A 24,352-nucleotide genomic window follows, 5' to 3' on the forward strand; every position below is an offset into this window, starting at 1 on the left:
GAGCATCATCTTCTCCAGAGGTACCAACAAGTGTCACAGTGCGTTACAGATGGTTAGAATGCATCAAATTCAAATGAGCCTTTTCAAACATGCAGCAGCTCAAGTAGTGTAAAAATATACCTGCAATTATCAGAGTTTAAATTATGACATATGTTGCAGCAAGGATATGAAAGCACCTAAGTTGTGATCCATACGGAGGGCCCCATGAGGGTCAAGACTAGAAACAATGTGAGTGTGTGATGTGAACTGGGCCCCACATGGTGTGTACTGGGAACATTTGTGTGTGAGGCTCACAAGAAGTTAAGGCGATGAAAGTATGAGTGTCTGATGTGCACTGGGCCCCACATGAACTGTCCTGGGAACATTTGGGTGTGATGCCCACTGGCTTCAAGAAGTGGAGTAGAGAAATGTATGAGTGCGTGATGTTAACTGGCTACATGAGGACAAGATTAAAAAGGTGTCAGTCAGAGGAACTCATTTCCTTAAAACTGAAGTCTATATCATCACCCTGAATGAAAGGCTGCATTGGACAAGCAGTTTGAATTCCTCCTATCTTGGTAATGGAACTACATAGTGTGCAGACCAACAGTATAGACATTACCTGTGCATGAGCATCATCTTGACTTGAATCCTCATGTGAAGCACCATGTATGGGGGACATCTCAGTCTCTACTGCCACAACAGAAGCCATCTTGTTTGTTACCTGCAATTTAGATACAAACAAAAAGCATTAAGCACTGACATCCAACATATTCTATATTTAGAAATATGCACATTACTAGAGTTTATGTGAAAACCATGTTTGAAACAGCATAAACTGAAAGCTACATGTAGAGCATCATCTTCTCCAGAGGTACCAACAAGTGTCACAGTGCGTTACAGATGGTTAGAATGCATCAAATTCAAATGAGCCTTTTCAAACATGCAGCAGCTCAAGTAGTGTAAAAATATACCTGCAATTATCAGAGTTTAAATTATGACATATGTTGCAGCAAGGATATGAAAGCACCTAAGTTGTGATCCATACGGAGGGCCCCATGAGGGTCAAGACTAGAAACAATGTGAGTGTGTGATGTGAACTGGGCCCCACATGGTATGTACTGGGAACATTTGTGTGTGAGGCTCACAAGAAGTTAAGGCGATAAAAGCATGAGTGTGTGATGTGAACTGGGCCCCACATGAACTGTCCTGGGAACATTTGGGTGTGATGCCCACTGGCTTCAAGAAGTGGAGTAGAGAAATGTATGAGTGTGTGATGTTAACTGGCTACATGAGGACAAGATTAAAAAGGTGTCAGTCAGAGGAACTCATTTCCTTAAAACTGAAGTCTATATCATCACTCTGAATGAAAGGCTGCATCAGACAAGCAGTTTGAATTCCTCCTATCTTGGTAATGGAACTACATAGTGTGCAGACCAACAGTATAGACATTACCTGTGCATGAGCATCATCTTGACTTGAATCCTCATGTGAAGCACCATGTATGGGGGACATCTCAGTCTCTACTGCTACAGCAGAAGCCAGCTTGTTTGTTACCTGCAATTTAGATACAAACAAAAAACTACTGAAAAGTACTGAAAGTAGAGAAATGTATGAGTGTGTGATGTTCACTGGCTCCATGAGGACAATAGTAGAAAGATGTCAGTCAGAGCAACACATTTCTTTTAAGGCCAACACTGTCTACCTCGCACCATTACCTGTGCACAAGCATCATCCTGGTTTGAATTCTCATGCAAAGCACCATCTATGGGGCACATCTCGATCTCTGCTGCCACAGGAGAAGTCTGCTTGTTTGTTCGCTGGAATTCAGATACAAACAATAAAACACTACATGCTGACGGACACAATTTGCTCTTTTTCAGAAATATGCCAATTTTTTTAAGTTTAGCTGAATGCTTATCAACAAGTCACAATGCATTATGGAGACAGACATAAAACAGTAGCTGTCGTGCACTAGTTCACCAATTTTTACTTTTTGCAACACATTTTTACACAAATTAGCAAAAACAAAGTACCATTTTACGCCAATCACCGTAGTTGTACTCAATTTCAGATCCGATTTCTATTTTTTTCACAGCAAATAGACACATATGTGGTGTGTTGTTTACTAAGATTTTTTTTCATGATGCAATTTGGAGATCTGTGATTGTCATTCACTAATCTTCCAAGAGAGCCGTCTTCTTTTGATGCATCAATACTAAAAATGTAAAAGAAAAATGTTTAATTCTAAAGTGTGCACCTATTTACACTTTTGTTATCAATTCCTTTTAATATACATGTTTTAACAGTGAGACGAGAATAAGATACTATAACATCACCAAGTCTCCTTGATGACAACTTATGTTACAGACTTAAACTAATTCATTAGGACTAAATTGTTAAGTCTATTCTATGTGTGATTACAAAGATTGTTCCTGTTGTCATCATTAACCATTCAAAACCCTTGTTTGAGATTGCAATCAAAACATAATTTCTGCAAAATGCAAAACTTTCTTACCCCCAGCGACCGTTTTTTCCCATTCAAATTCAAACAGAAATGTACTCTGTTTCTCCGAGTAGTGTCTGGACCAGCATTCTTCAACTGATAAGAGTTCACCTCTGTATTACAAGAGGGAAAGCTCCTGGTTCAATGGGCTGGGTAACAAACACTCATCTTCCTATGAGGACATAATTAAATACACATTTAATTGAAGAAACACTTAGTTGTCTAAACTTTTCTAATAAAAAAATGACCCACAGCTCATAAATACTCTCTGGCAGAAAAAGTTTCTGTTGTGTGTTGCATGTGTGAACAGCAACATCGGAGGAATACCAGCTGGGGATTCAGCGGTTTTCCTCTGTTGTGTATGTGTGAGAGAGGCTTGTTTATATAAATACTACTGTAGATATTTTATACTGTGCAACTGTGTGGTGTCACATGCAAAGATTCACTGTCCCATACCTTTGTTACTATTAATAAATCTTTCTATAAATCCAGGCCTTGTCCCTCGAAGGACCAGAATATATGATGTTGCATCATCAACAGGCTGTATCCTGTTCTTCCTTTTTGACATTATGGCTCTGTGAAAATAAAAGCCAAAATATTACACAGATTTTGCACAGGTATCTTATAAAGATACCTAAACTTATGAATGTATGACCAATAAAAATACATACCACAATATATACTATAATGAGGGAATTTTCTTTAACCCCTGAAAACAGTGTGCAACGGCTGCAACTAATGATTATTTTAATAACTGAATAATTAATTATTTGCATTAAAAAAAGGAATACAGTTTTAATTTTCACTCGTGTGATAAGAAACGGAACATTAATTAAATTTCACAGTGCGAAAAAGTGCCCAAATATCCCTGAGTAAAAGTACATACATTTAATCACAAGTATTCTAATGAAACTACTCTTACAAATACAATTTATAAAAGAAATACACAAGTACATGTAATAGAGAAATGTAGTGCATTACTACCCATCACGGCAACATAGTGAAACTCAAACAAAACTGCCATGTCACTCAGCCTGCCATAATATTTTACTAGATTTTGGTAGTTTTGTAGTACAACATTCATACATTTGCACATGGCCACAGAACCTTACCTTAGTAGAGGACAGTGGCTCTTGAATGGACTGTGTAATGCCACACTTTCCTACCTGTGCTAGACTTGTTGATTTATTGAGATTAATTATTAGCTAGTTTATTTTTATTCATTAGTTTGTTTATTATTTATTATTATTATTATTAAATTAATGTAATCTCTTGTAAGAGTTATCAGTACTTTAGTATTTTTCTAATAAATAATTTATAAAACAATTTATAAATAGATATAAATAATAAATCCATAAGTAATAAAGAAATAAATAAATCATAAGTTTATTATTTAATAAACAAATTGTATCAATTAATTAGGTAATTATTAAATAATGCATTATATTAATAACTCATTTAATGAATTAATTAATTAATTTATTAAATGCAATTAAATTAATATTCTTATTAATTAATTTAAATGTAAATAATTTTAAAAATTTATTAATATATAGTTTTATGATTACATATAAAGCATAATGAATGGGTAATACATTAAATGAATGAATCCTAAATAAATAGTCATTATTATTTAACTATATATTGATGTATCATTTTAAATATAAATTTAGTAGTTTATCATTACTTTGTTATTTAATAATTAATTATTTATGTATTATTTATTATTTTCAATTTATTATTGTTATTGATATTATTATCATTTATCATTATTTAGATTTTCTGCTATTATCTAGTATCTATTATTGCTATTATCTGCTATTTTAGATGCATAATCTGTTGGATATATATCTGGTTCAGTGAGCTTTTTGGACACTCGAATTTTCCTTTGGGGATTAATAAAGTGTTATAGGAGCAATGTGTCTGCAGTGGCCTACTAGCTGTTAGCTCATTTCTCATCAGTCTGTCCTGCAGAGATGTTTTTCAGTGTCTTCCTACTTTTAAATCTACCTTTTCTGTCCCTCTCAACTGCTGACCAGCAGGCAGATGGGTCCTCCCACAAAAAGAGCCAGGTTCTGCTTGTGTTTTTTTCCCTGTTAAAGGGGTGTTTTCCTTGCTACTGTTGCCTTAGGGCTTGCTGTGTGGTTTCAGACATATGGGTTCTGTAAAGCATCTGGAGACAATTTGACTAATTGGTGCTATATAAATAAAATTGAACTGAATTGAATTAACAACTCATGAATGGTAGAGCTAAATGCTAGCGGACTAGCGGCTAACCGCTAGCGGGCCTAGCGGTTAGCAGCTAACGGGCTAGCGGCTAACACCTAGCAGGCAAGCAAGCTCCAGCTAGCAGGCTAATAGCTCAAGGGGTAACAGTAACCACTAACTTTTAATCTAGAAAAGCCCCTGTGTGGTACTTTATTTAGCAATCACCGTGTTGTTCTTACAAGTAACTGGGTACAGAGGACAAACATCTTCAAAATGAACAAAGTTCAACTTAAACTTACCTGTTTTGCACAGCATGGCAGGCCTGGAGTCGACAGACGGAGATGACGTAGTGAGTGTCATATTGCAGAGAGGCCCCGCCCACATCTTGTTCCATTGGCCTGAGATGATACACACTTCAGGAAGTGTGTGTATCTGCTGCAGTACCACGAAAGTGCCACCCGGGGCTCTCACGAGCACAAAAAAAGTTACACACTTTTACACACTTTCCAGTTTTTGTTACCTTGTGGGCCATGTGAAGAAAAAGCGGGAGGCATATCAGGGGAGTCTCCTGAGCTGAAATAAATTGAAATCGGTGTGGGGCCCACCATTTTGGGCCCCACACTGTCGCTGGGCCCCTCACTGTTGGTGTGCTCCTTGCCATTGGGCCCCACCAAGTAATAAATGCAAGTGCACACACACACACACACACACACACACACACACACACACACACACACACACACACACTACTGCTGACTCTCAGCCAATCAGAGGTAAGCTTACTAAGCATGGTCTGTGCTTCTTCTTCATGGCTACAAACAGACAGACTTTAGGTTCATTACCGCCACCTACTGGGTTGGAGTGGTCATCAGAGTTACCGGTGTGCCAGAAATGAGGGAACTGAAGAGGGTGCAATGAATTGCGTTATGTTTAACGTGTTATTTTCGCGGTAATTAATTAATCGAAATTAACGCGTTAAGGTCCCAGTCCTAATTAAAACCTCAACATCAACAACAATATCATTCCATTAAAACAGCAATTAAAAAACTCTGTGATAAAATAATTGTCAGCGTTAATTAATTAATGCGTTAAGAATGCATTAACGTGTCCAGCTCTAATATAAATATAAGTTCAGTATCTTCACTGTTTTGTTGTTCACATTTCAATCTCTAATTTGTATAGAATCCAGCAACTGGGCTTTTATAAATAACTTTCAGCTTTAATAATTTCCCAGGTCATTCCTGAAGCTCTTCTTGACAGCAGAGGTGCTTCTTATGTTGCATTGTTATATTTATCTGATCTAAATACTTTGCTGGTTGAATATCAGTTAGATTGTGTAATAATTGTACATAAATCTTTGAAACCCATTTGAGCGTTCATTTTCCCTACAAAATATACAGGTCTTAACATGTTGGAAGTCATCTGTAACATGTGACAGCAACACTTATAACAAATAATACAATGCAGTTTTTCAGCAAGGCTCAGAAACATACCAGTTTAGCGTCTCCACATGCCACTGCGGTTGCACCATAGGCCATATTTCGGATGTGTCCCATCAGCTCCAGGAGCCACTCCATTCGTTTGGACACGCCTGTGACAAAGAGCAAACCAACATAACATATTAACTCTGCCAAAGTTGAATAATACAATATGTCAGCAACACACCAATGCATGGATTGAAACATGACAACAAATTTAAAAAGAAAGAAGGGAGTGACTTAATGACAGTGTTTTCTTGCGTAGTATTCATTTATAACTTGTACTTTAAACAGGGAAGCATTTACACTTTTCTCATAAAGAAAATGCAGCGGGAGAATCTCTGGAGGTTACACGGTTTCTAGTCAGACCTGTGTTGGAGCTGGCAGCCAGACGACACTGGTAAAACGTCTGTAGGAGGAGCCAGCCCACTCTGTGGCTCGGCCAACCATGGAGCACCCCGCTGATGACATCATTGAGACACAGGAGTGGAACTCTGCCCCTAGAGGTCAGGTAAGCCAGGACAAAGCAGGTCTTTTCCATCTGAGCCTAAATGATACAGAGTGCAGATTTATTTATTTCAGTTACTACAATGTTCATTTTCTAACCCTCTGACCCCAATAGGTTTCTGAGCATTTCTTTTCATTGAAATATAAAGAGGAAAGTTGAATTTCTCAGAGTATTTCTTTTACAACTATTGAAAAGATCTGAAATGCCTGTGGAGACATATTTAAAATGTGCACACTTTTGAAATGGCGACCTCCAACAGGAGTCAGCACATCTAGTGGCATGGTGGCTATACATAGTATAGGTGTTTTCCAATGTATATTTTTAATTTGTTTGCATACTAATCTCATATCTTTTTGTGTGAACACAGCCTGCAGTTCATCCAAGTAGTCCCTAATTTTTTTCCCACATGACTCAGTGTCTTCTCCATTGAGCTGAGGATATTTTATTTTATTTATTCTTTTTTTTAACAGAATCGAGTGGACATGATATATTTTTGTCAAAGTGTTACAATGAGAAATGCAGAATACTGTGATTTTGACAAAATGTCACGATTTTAAGCTTGGTTTTGATTACATTTTCCAACAGATCGACAATTTCACAGATGTTTAGGACTGTTGAAAAGTTGAAAATCTGATGATTCTTCCTGTTTTTACAGTTTCTGGCTCTAATAAATGGTGCATTGTAGCCAGTAGTCAGGATGCATTAGCTGAGCATAATGACTGGAAATACACAAGTGGTAGTTTATTTAATCCATAATGAATATACAATACTGTACTGCTGAGACTCGAGTGATCCTGTCGATCTCTGTGTCAGACATCTCAGACAGGCACTTGGTGATGCCCACGTATAAATCCACCTCATTGTCCTAAAACAAAAGAAGTCATCATGAGCTGAAAGACATACAGCAATATTTTTAAATGGAATGAATGCCATTTGTATCATTTTTGACATTAGCCCTCATTTGTTTCTTGTGCTGTGTATTAACACACATTCAATCATTAAATTTAGGGGCAAAATTTCTTGAAGTTAATTTGGATGCTTTCACTTACACTGGAAAGTGACAGTGCTTACATTTATTAAATGACAATGAAAAATGATAGGAAATTAGTTCAGTTTCAAGTTTGAGGCCTGTGAGGAGCTGAATAAACAGTTTCCATGTAAACAAAGAACGGAGCAAAACTGACAGTGCTTGTCATTTAATAAATGTAAGCACTGTCAACTGACAGATGAGAGATTAAAGCAACTGCAATCTCAGCTGATGTCAACACTTTGAACGCTGCCAAGTAAAAGTATTGGAATTGTTAGTTGATGAGTAAATGCTAATTGATGTTAAACCAGCTGACAGAGATTAAAATGTCAGCTAAAAATGAAGCAAGATTGATAGTTTAATTGTGTGCAGTGTAAATAGTTAAAGACTTAGTGGTGCGCAAACAGTAACAACACTTGAAATGTCAGAGAGAGAAGCGAGAGTATGAAATAATAGTTTATGGTTCTGAACATGCAAACAATCATGCTGCACCTGGATTTGGTTGGGCAGGAGGGTGAAGATCTTCTCAGAGGTAGAGCAGAGAATGCTCCAGCAGTTGTTGGGGGGATTTGGGAGAGCCATGGCCTGAGTGAGACCCTGCAGCAGAGACCGGCACAGGGACAGACGCTGGCGTCGGAGGTCCTCTTGGAACTGCTGCAGGCCCAGACTATCCACATAGACCCGGAGCTTGTCTTCAGCCACGTGCTTCATCCATAAGCCCAGGGTCTCATAGAGGTGTGCCCGAGTCTGGTACTGGAGGAGAAACATGTTTAAATGATGCTAAAGGGCACCTCTGACTTTCCTCTAGCTTTCTTATTGCTACAGAGCAAAATGTTTGATTATCTAAAACTGTCAAGTAATGAAAGCCGACACTGAGTGTCTAGTCAGGTCATAGCGTTGTTTACTTATTCTTTTATGTTATCTTTTTGGGCAATTTTATTTAGATTTTTATCACACTTCACAGATGGGAAGTGCAGAAATACTTAGTGTACTTCTATACCTATTTCAGCACTTCAGACATGTACAGTGAGAACAAAAACCTCTGAGGCTACATAAAAAAAATGTAAAAAAAAAATCTGGACATAATCAGAAAGTTTGAAGAGTTAGAAACATAGATCAGCAGCAGTGACCATGTTAACCCCTTTGTACAAAAAGTCAGATTTCCTTGAGTTAAATTTACCCATTGAAGCACCATAAAGATGACACTCGGGTGTTTAACTCAGAACCTTGTTCAGGTTAATCAAGCCACAGTGTTTGTTTATCTTCAACAAAAATGGCTGTGTCGCAAGCTTTCTGCATAACATTGAGAATTCAGAATTAGGTGAAAGTGTCAGAAATCAGAATGTTATTTTCAGCAAAGAGTGGCATTCCGAGCACCAAATCATGGTGATACTGAAGGTTTCTAAAGCGGCAGTGCATGGAGAAAGAAGCACACTGTATATCAATAAATCAAACTTGTGTAGACTGTCAAGACCTTTCCTCCACAGTCACCTGACCTCAACCACAATGAATATTTGTGGAACAGTTGATGACCGAGAAAAAGAAACCCTCCTGACATAACAAGAAGCTCTTTGGAACATTGTCACATCATGCTGGGAGAACATCTGACTTATCAGGTCTGAAACTGGTTGAGTCCATGCAGCCTGACTGCTGCTGTCACTTTTCATAGATCCAACTTTCACTCAAATTGTTGACCACTACATGAATATTAAAATGCAAATAAAATGCATTATATTTGAAAAAAAAAGTAAAAAGGTGTCAAAAAGCAACTATCAAAAACAAGAATGTAAACAATAAAGTGATTTGGCCACTCTTTCACTTTGCCTTGTTGTGAGCTAAGGAACACTATTGCCTCATAACGTTTCATATGCAGCATCAATTGTTACGATAGTACACAGGATAAAACTCAATGGTCATAACTGCGCTCAAGTTTGGTCTCAAAGCTGAATGTTTTTTAGGCTATTTTATTTTGTAGTTTGAAGGTAGCACAAAGTGTATTCATGCTTCACTTCAGCAACACAGACAACGAACCTTAAGAAGTTTGAAAGCAATTTGGAAAAATCCTGTCAAATTGTAAGAACATTCATGAAAATGCTTATAGAAACTTTTAACTTGAAAGATTGATCTTTTTAAAAAAAACTTTCAACCAAGAAACAGTAAACAAGCCTAGTAATCTGACAAAGAATATGATGACAGTTTTGGATATGCTAGTAAGACATATTTTTTGCTAATATTAAAGTACTGATACCCAGCCCTGTTTATGAGGAACTTACACTGAGGGTGTGCACAAGGGGTGGTGACAGCCAGGAACCCAGAAAGACAGAAGCACTCTGGGAAGACTGAGCTTGAGATACTGCCAGCACCACACACTGATGCTGCACATCCTCTCCTTTCAAAGATAAAAACACAGACTGAACATGGTGCTTTGACTCTGCTGACAACAGAAAGAGACAAACGTGTCAGAACTCTTACCGAAGCTCAGTCTCATCAGAGGAGACAGGACGGCGCTCCAGTTGATCGGTGGATACTGGAAACTGGCTCCAACTGATGCCAAAGGAGTCAGAGCAGTCTTAACCAGAGCTGGATGGGAGAACTCTGAACCTGGGTGGACAGAGACAGAAGAGGTTGTACTATACTGTGCTTTAAAAAGCCAGATATGTAAACTGTGCTCTCTCAAACAAGTTTTTAAAGTCAACTAACCTTTTTGTCCGGCCTCTATGATGAAGTCAGTGATGGATCTGATAAAACTTTTCTCTGAGAGGTAACTAAAATCCTGAGGGACTGAGGAGATGAAAGGAGAAAAAGAGCAAACCATATCACACCAAACAGCAGCTGATAATTAGATTTCAGTCAGTTGTAAATGAAGTACATTTTAAAGGACTGAACTGACTTCTTATGTGTGAGAAGACCACAAAGAGCATGTTTCTTAGTGTGTTGCTCAAGCTTTGCTAATCATCTTCCACCCTATACACACACTGCTGTGCAAAAGCTGTATTCACTTCAGATGTTTAGATTCCGATCCATCACCACCTGGGAGTCCCCCGATTAGCTTGAATTCATTTCCAATGTCAGGACATACATCCATTGTTACCTGCTGTGTGACTGTGACTGGTGGACATGTGGGCCAAATGCAAATGGCCCACTAAACAGGCACTGTTGGACTGCAAACCAATGGTTCCTGAGAATGTTATGATCTGCAAAAGAAATCAAAATAGCTTAGAGCACACAAAGAGCAAAGGACACAATGTGACTACTAACAAAAAAAAGAACAGTTTGAATGTACTTCGCAAGCATCGTCTGTTAGATTTCAAAATAGCTTGTATGCAAGCGGAAAGAACAAGGGCAACAGCTGATTGCACATCCTAAATAGCTGTAATACCAGTAAAGTAACCTACAATCTTCACTCAGTTTTCTAAAAAGCAGACAAGAGTGAATATTATAGAGCCCATGGGATGTTTTTCAGGTTTCCCCTTTCCCTCAGTGCGTTACATAGCTGTGTTATGACTCTGCCTATAATCAGAGATCTGGCAGTATGTAACTAATGTTGTAGAACTGGTACAAACTAGTATTTTTCTATTGATTGCCATAAACTATTTTACCAATTTATCTGAACAGCTAATTTTCCTCCAAAAAAGCATTTCAGTTCATTTTATTTTGAAAAACAGTATGCCTCTGTATAAAGCAGCACAGTATGAAATGTAATGGTTTACATAATAAAGTTCAAGACTGTAGGGTTAACTCCAACCTCATTAAAAATAAATAAAAAAAGAGGGTTAATCTTTAAGCAGAAATAGTAGGAAAGAAATCTAAGTTTCTATTAAACCCATTAACAAAGTGAAAATGTTTAGTGTGCATATTAAACAAAGCACAACACTGATGTGATGGGTGTTTTACAAGCATGGAGCAACTAAAGCAATTTCTTTTCTTCTTTCAGTTCCTCTAGAATTTTGGTTGTAGCTTGAAGTTATATGTTAATAATGTCAAGTTGTCTTAACCTCTGTGTATGGTGAGTCTGTCAGACGACGCAGAGATTATAATGGATTATATCAGGATTTTGGTGGTGCAGAGCAGCAATTTAGAAGTGAGTAGTTGTTAACATCTATTGTATTGTGGTCTAACAACAGAAACAGAAAAATATGTAAATGAGAACAGCTTTATTGGAAATCCAGCTGTATACAAAGGTAACACTCCTCCATGACAAATAGCTCCTGTGTATTTCTCTTCAGGTGCTCATGCATTGTGCTTTGCTGATGTGGTTTGCCATTAAAAAGTGTACAAATCACCTTTTCATTTTGTGATCATATAAAATATTCCCCATACGGTTGCAGCCTTGGATCTTTACAAACTTTCACATTTAGCTGTGTCTGACTGTGCTGCTGCTGTCTAAAACTGTAGCGATGAGTGCAGATGATCTCTGAAGAAAAGCATTTCTTCTGACAAAAAAACATGCGTCAATTAAAAATATTGATGTTGACACATTTTCAACATTAATGTCATCGCTTATACAGAGTAATCGCAGCAACCCCACAATGATGGCTCACTTCAGTTGGGCCAGCTGCAATGTACTGTAGCAAACTGTACTGTACTGAACTGAACTGTAAAACATTTAAACACATTTTAGTAAACCTGAAAAATAAAATTATAAAACTTTACATGTGCGTATTGTGGGCACTTTAAAATAATAATGACAACAACAACTCAACTCTTACCTGTGTGATGGCACGAATAACCTCATTCAGTCTGCTCTGCTGCTGGGAGGGAAGCTCCAACTCAGTCTTTAGCTGCAATCAGACAAAACTTGATTAGAACAGATTATTGTCTATTGCATAAACATGCAGAATAACAAATAAAAAGTATCCAATGTAAAAGCTTCATAGTAAAACATCTGTTGGCTGAGTAAGAACAAAAACACATTTTTCCAAGTGTGCCATCCTCCTCACCAGATCTCAACTTTGTTAGAAAAATATCCTAGAAATTTACATCTAAATGCCATTTTGTTTTCATAAATATGAGAAAAGTTTCCAGAAAATTGCCTGGAACAAAAGTGGTCCTTTAAATAAAGATGCTGTGAGACATTCTGTGGTTAGATGGCAGATGAGTCATGCTGTTTGATTGCAGCTTGACTAATTGTAGGATAAAGTGAAGAAAAAATGGTGTAGCATCCTATTAAATGTTCAAACAGAAGTAATGAAGTCAAACAACTACTGTCATTAAAATTATTATCACAGAGAAAAATGTTTATTTATGTTGCTCTCTAACATTGTAAGTTAAATAAGAAGTAAGAAGTCTGACTGTTTTGATAGTGTGATTCTAAAATTAGTAAAGTCTGTAAAACGGCAGGACTTTTCTTTTGATCTTTCACTGAAGCCTCAAATTTTTACTTTTCACAATTCTATAAAAGTCTGATGGCTAAGTGGTTAGGGTGGATACCACATTGGTGAGTCGTTCCTGCAAAAGAGGCAAAATTCCAAGAAATATAATCTTTAGTCGTTGAAATAAATACAGGCTACATAAAGCCACACAAATGATTCTTAATACTTATTTACCTTTTGATTTTAAAACCATATATTTGGGATACATTTCTTCAGAGGTCAAAAACATAAATACTTGCTCAGTATATTACTAGCTGCAGGGAAAAAAGCCATAACAAAGCGATGGTTGATACAAGAAGAACTGACAACAAACAACTGGATAGACATAACCATGGGAATTTATAGGATGGAAAGAATAACTTTTACTGTAAACCTGAAGATGGATTCCTTTGTGCAGCACTGGGAGGGATGGCTGAGATATGTGAGGCTTTTGAGACCTGATTTTGGTGGAATGACTGCATGAATATGGACTAAAAATTATTTAACTAAAGGAAATGTTTTTTGTGTTTATTTATCGATTTATTCATTGATTCTTTACTTTGAAATCCTGTACGCCAAGCCAATAATGAGCTGCTGTAAATGTTGTAATGTTGTTGCTTTTTACATCTACTCTCTGGATGTATAGATTTTGTGCATATCTGTCAATTTTTTGAGATGTTATTAAAATGTAACTTCTTTCAATAAAAAGAGAATTGAAATAAATACAGGCTCTGGTCTCAGACACGTGTGGGTGAACTTCTTACCTGGAAGAGGTAACTCTCTGAGCCCACTAAAGCCACCAAACCATTGACAGCAGCCAGCCGCTGCATAGTAGGACAACCCTGAAATGCAAAGACCAGACTTCTGATGAAATTACTGCTGTTTGCAAATTGATTTGAAAATAAAACAATTGTATGAACTGTGATTCTTCATAGCCAGCAGCACCTTTTATGATTTACACTGAGAAAATGGGTTGACTTATATAAATAATTCATGCATTTGTCATACCTCAGCCAGTAAGATCTTGATCCAAGCTGCCAGCAGTCGAGGGTGGATGTCTCCTGCTTTACCGTGGCCGGACATTGCCAAGCCGTGAACTAGCAACCCGAGAGCCAGGGAGAAGCCTGGGGTCTGGAAACAGGAAGACATTACTTAAGATCTGTAATAAGTATATTTTTGAGGCATTCTAAATACTTACTTGCTTTCCACCCTTTTGTCAGCTTGCTGTGGTAAATTTTTTTTCTGTTGGAGTCTGTAACCACACTTGTGTTCTTCACTCAGAGGTTGCAAAGATTTGATGAGCTCAATTTAGTGTCACCAGTCCAATGTCATTTTTCAAATGACTTATTTTCACAGTCTGTACATAGGGTTTCTTTGACAGCAAAAAGTCATAGAGCTAAAGCAAAGGTAACATCTGTATAAAGTCATGGCAGGAAAGACTAAAACAATTTCTAAAAGGCTGCTGTGTGAAACACAAGCAGCCAGTTGATCAGTCAAAGCATGCATTATGCAGATGCCACCACCTCTCATCACTGCAAAACAACCACACCGACACCAACAGTCCCTCCTTCTGACCTGTTGGCTCTCCTCTGTCAGGCTGCGCAAAATGTTCATCACTTCCTCAGCCTTGGCAGCATCAATAAGACCTCCACTGAAAGCCGAGACGCCCACACATGCCACAGAGTATGCCAGAACCTGCACAGGCCACCAAAAAAAGCAATTCCACAATTACAAAATGATACAGTGTTGGATAAATTGTATTTTTTAAATACTTTTATTATATATATCAAACTTTTGGCTATACAAAATGCTCTTCTCCCTGCAGGGTTAGTGATTCATCAAGTTTTCCAGAATTACCTTTTTCTACTCATACAAAATGTTTAAGTCACCCAGACAAAAGATGAAGGATGCCTAGTGATCACAATGTTACAACCTTAAAGCCTTAACAGATAGTATAATGCCAATATTTTGTATTCTAGTACATTGTATATCCCAAAGTGAAGCTGTGTTTAATTCAATAACCCACAGTAACACACAAGCAAAACAGAGGCAGATAATTAGCTGTAAGAAAACCCACTTGAAGATTAAAAATAGCTCACAGCAAAGGAATGAAAATCTCCGTTTTTTAGGTAGCAATAGGAGAAGTTTTATAAAAAGCACAGCACTGTTACAGCAGCCACTCTTGTTTTAAATAACAAAATAAAACATTATGCAGCTCTTTTCACTGATCTTTCAAAGGCACAGTCAATCATGCCTTGCTTTTAAAAAGGTATTGGAATTAGGAAAATGTTTTTAAATAGTTTCTGAGTTACCTCCTGTAAAGACAGCAGTGTGTGACTATTGGAAATACAAAATCTTAATTTGTGAAAGTTGCACAAGATTTCTCATGATGCTCAAACCCGTAGCCTGTTCTGTTCACTGTTTTCACAGACGACATTATCTACTCCGTATCTGGTTGCAATGTACATCTTTATGCTGAAGACAGAATTTTGTACAGTAGGGTGGATACTGTACATTCTGCTGTTAAATCCTGTCAACACTGCTTTGCAGACTTAAAAACAGCCCTTAAAAAGCATTAACTGGTTCTTAATGCAGATAAAATTATGTATAATGTGTGCCTACATCTTTTGTTTTCTTACAGCTAATTATCTGCCTCTATTTTGCTTGTGTGTTACTGTGGGTTATTGAATTAAACACAGCTTCACTTTGGGATATACAATGTACTAGAATACAAAATATTGGCATTATAATATCTGTTAAATCTAGATTCAAATTTCAAGAAACCTTCCCAAAATATTACCACAAGATGACCTCATAAATTGCTTTGTTGATAATGTACTTAAATGGTGAAAATAATTACACTGCTAAAACCCTGACTTGCAGCGAACTTGGAACTTTAAAGGGTAACCAAGAGTAGCCACAGTAGTCCAGTGACCCCTTTCTATCATTCAGATAGTGTCACTTCTACAGTAATGTTCCACCAGGCTTCATTTTGCATAAATGTGTGCTTGGACAGTACATCAAGTGTGGATAATAATGCAGCAGTAAATAAGAGACTAGATCTAAATCCGCTATGTCACAAATGATTTAACAGCAGCTTATAAACAGTGACTATTTGTGTGACTGCTTACCTGTCTGATGTGAAAAAGTACAGTGTGGGGAATAATGTATAATCAAAAGTGATTAATGAAGTTACTGTTGTTCAACGTGCATAAATGTGCAAATCTCTCTTCCATTCAGATTGGTGCTGTGTTGAAAGTAATAGGAAAATGTTACCAAGTCTGACCTAATAAGACTGCAAATACACCTTGTACAGACAAGTGAGCAGGGCTCTTATGCATATATGAAAACAACATGGTCAGTTGCATTCAGCATGCAAGTCTGAAAGTGGTTTACGTGTTGTGCAGGACTGTTGTACCTCCTGCAGCATGCGTCCGTACCCACTGCTGTCCTGCAGGTTGACCAGTAGTTTGTCAAGGGTTTGGCTGACGTGGACGTGTTGATCCATCTGTCCACTACTGCAGAGGGCTGCGAGCACCAGACCCAGACCCAACATACAGCCAGTACTGAAGAGACAAAAAAGAATGAGAAAGGATCAGAGAGAACAAAATTTTAAAAAATTGCAATCAAAGCTACAATCCTCACACAACCTATTTTTAATGCGCATATATTGAATTATGAGAACCTCTCAAAGACTTAAAGGCCTATGACTAATCGGATTCAGTATTCTGGTTTCTATGCACAAATTTATTTGCAAGTGCTCAAGTATATGTACAGTCATGGACGAAAGTATTGGCACCCCTGGAATTTTTCCAAAAAATACACCATTTCTCCCAGAAATTGTTGCAATTGCAAATGTTTTTGGTATACACATTTATTTCCTTGATGTACATTGGAAAAACACAAAAAAGCAGAAGAAAAAAAGCCAAAATTGACATAATTTTACATAAAACTTAAAAAATAGGCCGGACAAAATTGTTGACACCCTCAACTCAATATCTGGTTGCACACCTTTTGGAAGAAATAACTGAAACCAATTGCTTCCTATAACCATCAACAAGCTTCTTACACCTCTCAAATGGAATTCTGGACCACTCTTCTTTTGCAAACTGCTCCAGGTCTCTCAGATTTGAAGGGTGCCTTTTTGTAACAGCAATTCTGAGATTTCTCCATAGGTGTTCAATGGGATTGAGATCCGGACTCATTGCTGGCCACTTCAGAACTCTCCAGCGCTTTGTCTCCAACCATTTCTTGGTGCTATTTGAGGTAGGTTTTGGGTCATTGTCCTGCTGGAACACCCATGACCTCTGACGCAGACCCAGCTTTCTGACACTAGGCCTTACACTGTGGCCCAAAATATTTTGATAGTCTCCAGATTTCATGATTCCTTGCACACCTTCAAGGCACCCAGTGCCAGAGGCAGCAAAACAACCCCAAAACATCTTTGAACTTCAACCATGTTTGACTGTAGGTACTGTGTTCTTTTCTTTGTAGGCCTCATTCTGTTTTCTGTAGAATGACGTGCTTTTCCAAAAAGGTCTACTTTAGTCTCATCTGTCAACAAAACGTTCTCCCAGAAGGGTTGAAGCTTACTCAGGCACATTTTTGCAAACTCCAGTTTGGCTTTTTTGTGTCTCTTTGTCAGCAGTAGGGTTGTCCTCAGTCTCCCGCCATAGCACTTCTTCCCATTCAGATAACCAGGTATGGTCCAAGCTGACACTTTTGCACCCTGAGTCTGCAGGACAGCCTGAATTTGTGTGGAAGCTGACTGAGGATGTTTATCCACCACTCAAACTATCCTGTGTTGCATTCTTTTATCAGTTTTTCTCTTCTGTCCCCATCCAGGGAGATTAGCCACAATTCCATGATTTAAAAACTTCTTGATTATATTACACACAGTGGACAAAGGAACTTCAAGATCTCTGGAGATGGTCTTGTAACCTTGAGATTGTTCATATTTTTCCACAATTTTGCTTAAGTCCTCAGACACTTCTTGGCTCTTCTTTCTCTCCTCCATGCTTGGTGTGACACACATTCTAACAGGCTTCAGGTGTGATTTCTATATTGCCAGCACCTGTTACTTGCCACAGGTGAGTTGAAATGAGCATCACATGCTGAAATAAAATGATTTACTCACAGTTTTAAAAGGGTGCCAACAATTTTGCCCAGCCCATTTTTTGAGCTGTGTGTAAAATTATATAAATTTTAGCTTTTTTTCTGCTTTTTTGTGTTTTCCCAATGCATATCAAGGAAATAAACATGTGTATACCAAAAACATTTGTAATTGCAACAATTTCTGGGAGAAATTGTGTACTTTCTGGAAAAATTCCAGGGGTGCCAAGAATTTTGTCCATGACATATCTGTTGTGCATGTATAGCTTTAATAAATACCAGTTTTCTTGCTTTGAATAATGAGGCTGCTGTGCAGCTGGTTTAACTTAAGTCCTGGACTGGGTGACCATTAGTGACATTTTGGTGATTTCTAGAGGAAACAGCAGCTGCATGGGTTGTTTTTCTGACACTATTAAATACCTTCGCTGGTAAAAGGCAGATGAAGCCAGATATTAAAATCTGATCATAATTTTTTCAGAGTGTAGTATTAACAAATACTACATTTTGACTGCTGTGCCAATAGATGACTACATGGCTTTGTCAATTTAATGCCCTGGTTATAATATTATTTTATAAGATTTGTGAATGGCAAATAACTCATTAGCAGAAGCTTTAGGTACATCTTCATCTGCAGAGCGATTGTCACCAATAGTAACACAAGTGTCTGAAAATGTGACTCTAAAAAGAACTAAATTCATTTGTTCAGGTCAAAACAGGTTTAAACAGCTGCCATGCTCGCTGTGGGGCAAAAATTCTGATGTTTATACACTACCAGTCAAAAGCCAGACTACCTCATGAACCTCATCGAGAGAATGCCAAGAGTTTGGAAAGCAGTAATCAAAACAAAGGGTGACTATTTTGAAGAATCTAAAATAATAAACATGTTCTGATTTATTTCACACTTTTTTGTTTACTACATACAAAAATAAAGAAAAAATATTAAATGAGAAGGTGTGTCCAAACTCTTGATCGGTAGTATACATGCAAGTGTATCTATATACACAAATGTGCTGTATAAAGGACTCAAAAGAAATCATGTTATATGCAAGTAGTATATGTGAAGATAATGTAAAAATGATGCCTAGAATATATATTTTTTCAAAAATTGATTCTTTATACCTAATAAATCACAGCTATGTGCTGAACAACATTATGGTTTTACAGTCCTGCTGTGCCCACTCCTCTACTGTATATCTGTACACATAGCACTGACTTGTATTCCAAGTTGGGGTTAAAGGAGCAACTTTCCAGAGTGTCCAGAGAGCTGAGGAGGAGATCGTTGTCCGTCTGAGTAGAGACGTCACTGCATAAAAGAGACAAACAGTCAGCAAAGGTCACTATGCGTGTTTAAACCAGTATTCTCCTCATATAGCTCCTGTACCTAAGGCGTTGGTGGTGCAGGCTGGACAGCACCATGCCGAGTGCAAGGCCAGAGTGGAACTGGACAGCTTGGGAGTCATCTGCAGAGGGGGAGCCCGGCAGGCCGGCCTGCAGCGCTGACAGGACTTCGACGAGACCATCCCTCTGCCACGCCACTAGCACTGGCACCAGCAGGGACAAGGCCAGGCTGGCACAGGAGCGAGCTATAGCACTTGCTGTGTTCTCACCCGAGTAGGAGCGCTTAGGGGGAGGAGGAGGACAATGTCATGTTGGTGATAGGACCTGTCCACACTCAGCTCCGTAGGTGAGGGGGGGATAAAGCTGTATTGTGCTTTGATCTGTACTGTGATATGACCAGCTTTTGGCTTTTTATAATCCAGACAGAATTTAAACAAATCCCAAACCTAAACAGTTTACTATTCAAAGTGAAAACAGCAGTGAACAGTGAACAGCTGAACAAAGCATCAATAAAACAGCATGAAAATTTTGAATACACAACTACAGAAAGTAGAGTAAGAACATTAACCAGAAACTTTGGCCCAGAACATCATCAGCGGAGAAACACTATCTTTAAAAACCAATTTCTTCATAGAAGCAGGCAATGCACATCAAAACAACCCAGTACTATTCAGGTGAACTGTGTCTTTGTTCATTTACATTTGCAGTCTCAATACTCAGTCAAATAAAAAACTGCAGTGATGCAAAATATAGAGGCAGCAGACAGGTTTGACCTCCTTGTGTCTACAAGTTAAACTTTTAAAATGGAAAAATATTAGTATATTCATAGATCATGGAGTTTCATGAGGCAGAAGGAGGAGGTGCAGGTGAAAGAAATTTAAAACTGTTAACTGAGCATTTTAGTGGAAAAAAGACAATAGAGCTAATGAATCAGAGTGGTCAAGTTCAGTTTGTACAGGTGAATGCTAACAGCCTAAATGAGCAAAAACTAAAATTTAAAGTAACAGAGCCCTGTATTTCAAGTGTTCATTCATGCTTTGTATGGATGTTTCCTTTCCTTACTGTACAATGTAGCAACAGTGTTGCAACAGATTACAGCTGAGCAATAACGCAACCCAAAACCTAGAAAGCCCACATTCCACTGGGAGCACTTGTATCCAAAAGGAGCTTGCAAAAACAAAACAAACACTAAACATCAATCAAATTACAGAAAGCAGGACAATGAGAAATCTTCAGTAAAGAGAGATGATATTAAAGATGCCAGATACTGAACACAAAAAATCTCTCTGCAGTAATTTTGTTTTTTCTGTCTCGATCTCCTTCTAAAACATCTAAGAGTCCAGCTACATATCACTGTCCTGCTTTTTGTAATGAGATTCTTGTATGATTTATGTTAGTTTGAACGGGTGTTTTGTAATGCAAATTTTCCTATTGGCTACATGTCTGTCTTACTTACTTTACAAAAGTCAATGTCCTACCCAACTCTCTTTCTAAATTCACTCTCTAAATATTAAATTAAAATGCCCATAAATAAAATAAAAAAAAACATCTAAAGAGTGGAATCTTTAAAACATGTTAACACTAAGTGTACAAAGGAGCAGCATGTTAGTAAAGTTGCAGATTCAGTATTGTGTCTGTTACTACACAGGATGCAGTGAGGTGCAGTATTAATTCTTAGTCACTGTCATTTTGCAGTATTCTATACTCGATTAAAACAATCAAGCAAAACACAAGAAAACAGATTTTTAGTCGTGTTTACATGCATATAGCTAGAAAGGTGGAGTTATGAAAATAGGAGTGTATTGAGTAACTCTCACTGAACAAGGATGTTGAAACAGCCATCGGTCAGACACTCAGATAAAACCTACATGCAGGAACCATGGCAAAACTTGTCCGTTGGCCTTGTAGCTGCTGCTGATGATGCTGAGCAGGGTGTCGAGGACCATTGCCAACCAGCTGGCAGTGGGCACAAACTCTGGTCCAGCCTACAATGACAAGTTGGTAAATCATTTTTGTAGTGCTGTCTGCATTTTATAATCAGGTTGTCAATTATTATAAGGGCTACAAGGTTAAGATGTTTCTACATTTGAAGAAAACCAGATTTTTCAGCTTATGCAATGGCAGAAATGTTGTATAATATGTCATGTTGTGCAAGATATCCTACCCCGAGGCTGCCTTTACTATCAGCAGGCAGGTTGCTCTCATACTTGGCAAGAACAGCAGCAAGGCCACTCAGAGCCAGGATGGAGTTCCCCTGAACAACAGGACTGTCCCTGAAAACCACACAGAACCATCCAGCAGTAAGACAAGGATTCTAGTTTAACTTTATTTGTCAGGTTGTACGTTACAGATCTCAGCAATTTTGTTTCCTATGAATCTAAACTGCAGCAATCATAAACAGGGGACTCACTTAGTAGCAGCTTTAATGACATCTACCAGTTGATCTCTGGCCCTGAGATGGATGAGAAGAAAAAAGAGAGACAAATAAAGATGAACAAGAAAGGATGAGGCTTCCGGTTGTAACATCGTTGAGAATGGCCGCACGGTGAGAGAGCTCCCGACAGAACCGAAATATTTAGAGAAATACCGTGATACAAACTGAAGAAATACATGAGATAAATGGCGTTAGGAAAGGGGACTTGTAGTCTACCAATACAGCGAGTAGTACAGACTAGAGGTGGGCGGATCGATCCAAATATCGATAACATTTATACTAGCGTTGGTATTGATATTGAATGATACCAGTGTAATGACATCGATACTTTAGTTTCAGTTTCTGTCCTGTATGTCTGCAATGATGCAGCTTCAAAACGGGCGACCTGGCTGTCAGACGTCCTCAATCTGAGGAGCAGCAGCTAATCCTCCTCTTGTGATTGGATGTTGTACCGTCATGTGACTCAGCGGCGCCAGACAAACAAGCAAGCAGGCTCAGCTACATCATAAATCATAGTGGTGGAAAGTATAACTTTAATTTCTTCCGTGGCCCTGTCAGTCTGTTCCTACCTGATTTGTAAAATGAGCTGTTTAGCTATTGTACGTTCCTCAACCAACACTGAGGAAAGAGGAGGCAGAAGGGGAGAAGTCCGACTGAGATCCAGCTGATGATCAGACTGCAGGTAGGAAGATACTGAACCAGTGAGACAATTACAAAGACTAGTGCTGTAGCAGGGCTACAAAATTAAATAACCATTAATCACAATCATGATTTTTAGCTTCTAACCACTATAAGAAAACAATGGACTGCGGCCTTTAAAATTTAAAAATGTGCTGCACTCTTAAAAGACATAGCGCACTTACGTGGGCTGTTTTCTCCGTTCATAGAAAACAACACGTGGATAAAATCAATCACTTTCATCTTGGACTACTTTGAAAGGAGGACACTTTATCTCATTCTTTTCAAAGTAAATTTTGCTCTCACACCTGTCTCATCACCCAGCCACTGAGCAGCATCTACCACAGTCTGCACTGTGAGGCGTTCAGGGAAGATCGGTAAATGTCTGTCAATAAGCTAATGTTCAGCTCGTGAGATGTTTCACCTGTAACCAGGTGGGACCAGGTGGGTGCGAAGAACTGACAATAACCAGGGGGGGATTAAAAGATCATATTTAACAATACAAAAGCAACTGTGCAAACAAAATTAGCTGAAAGCTGTACTACTAAAAAAATTACTCTGGAAGTATCGGTATCGGTATTGATATCGGCGATACTGGTTCTGTATTTACTTGGAATCGAATCAATACCAAATCTTGCAGTATCGCACACCACTAGCATCTACCGCAGTCTGCGCTGTGAAGCGTTCAGGGAACATCGGTAAATGTCTGTCAATAAGCAAATGTTCAGCTCGTGAGGTGTTTCACCTGTAACCAGGTCGGACCAGGTGGGTGCGAAGAACTAACAATAACCAGGGGTGGATTAAAAGATCATATTTAACATTACAAAAGTAACTGTGCAAAAAAAATTAGTGGAGTATTGGTATCTGTATTGATATTGGCGATACTGGCTCTGTATTTACTTGGTATCGAATCGATACCAAATCTTGCAGTATCGCACACCACTAGCATCTACCGCAGTATGCGCTGTGAGGCGTTCAGGGAACATCGGTAAATGTCTATCGATAAGCAAATGTTCAGCTCGTGAGGTGTTTCACCTGTAACCAGGTCGGACCAGGTGGGTGCGAAGAGCTAACAATAACCAGGGGTGGATTAAAAGATCATATTTAACATTACAAAAGTAACGTTGCAAAAAAATTAGTGGAGTATCGGTATCTGTATTGATATTGGCGATACTGGCTCTGTATTTACTTGGTATCGAATCGATACCAAATCTTGCAGTATCGCACACCACTAGCATCTACCGCAGTATGCGCTGTGAGGCGTTCAGGGAACATCGGTAAATGTCTGTCAATAAGCAAATGTTCAGCTCGTGAGGTGTTTCACCTGTAACCAGGTCGGACCAGGTGGGTGCGAAGAACTAACAATAACCAGGGGTGGATTAAAAGATCATATTTAACATTACAAAAGTAACTGTGCAAAAAAATTAGTGGAGTATCGGTATCTGTATTGATATTGGTGATACTGGCTCTGTATTTACTTGGTATCGAATCGATACCAAATCTTGCAGTATCGCACACCACTAGTACAAACCAGCAGAGGTGAGCAAGAGATTAGAGGCGCAGTGACACAAACGATTAGCGGCTAAAGCTAACTAGCAACAAACGAGATAGAAAACCAAAGCCCCCCGAGAAGAAATGGTTGAACTGGAAGTCATCCTCTGAGAGTTACAAGGTTTTTGCCAAGAAAATAAAGAACAATTAGGGGCAATTAATGAAGAATTTTTAAAAGTGAA

General features: G+C 38.3%; 1 protein-coding gene across 2 annotated transcripts in view; it reads right to left on the reverse strand.

Moving 5' to 3' along the window:
- focad (focadhesin) overlaps positions 1-24,352 on the reverse strand; it is a 114,043-nt gene that overhangs the window by 24,316 nt on the left and 65,375 nt on the right. For both annotated transcript variants that reach the window (XM_023263741.3, XM_035945182.2), the window contains exons 24-41: positions 21,918-21,959; positions 21,672-21,780; positions 21,376-21,492; positions 19,551-19,789; positions 19,383-19,472; positions 16,476-16,623; positions 14,633-14,752; positions 14,066-14,188; positions 13,822-13,899; positions 12,416-12,487; positions 10,798-10,900; positions 10,407-10,487; positions 10,179-10,307; positions 9,980-10,095; positions 8,199-8,459; positions 7,455-7,544; positions 6,541-6,718; positions 6,187-6,284 (exon numbers count right to left, since the gene is read on the reverse strand). In XM_023263741.3, coding sequence (XP_023119509.2) covers positions 6,187-6,284; positions 6,541-6,718; positions 7,455-7,544; positions 8,199-8,459; positions 9,980-10,095; positions 10,179-10,307; positions 10,407-10,487; positions 10,798-10,900; positions 12,416-12,487; positions 13,822-13,899; positions 14,066-14,188; positions 14,633-14,752; positions 16,476-16,623; positions 19,383-19,472; positions 19,551-19,789; positions 21,376-21,492; positions 21,672-21,780; positions 21,918-21,959 — 2,194 coding nt within the window. The remainder of the gene's footprint in view (positions 1-6,186; positions 6,285-6,540; positions 6,719-7,454; positions 7,545-8,198; positions 8,460-9,979; positions 10,096-10,178; positions 10,308-10,406; positions 10,488-10,797; positions 10,901-12,415; positions 12,488-13,821; positions 13,900-14,065; positions 14,189-14,632; positions 14,753-16,475; positions 16,624-19,382; positions 19,473-19,550; positions 19,790-21,375; positions 21,493-21,671; positions 21,781-21,917; positions 21,960-24,352) is intronic.

The sequence above is a fragment of the Amphiprion ocellaris genome, chromosome 23, assembly GCF_022539595.1.
Source record: "Amphiprion ocellaris isolate individual 3 ecotype Okinawa chromosome 23, ASM2253959v1, whole genome shotgun sequence".
NCBI lineage: Eukaryota > Metazoa > Chordata > Actinopteri > Pomacentridae > Amphiprion > Amphiprion ocellaris.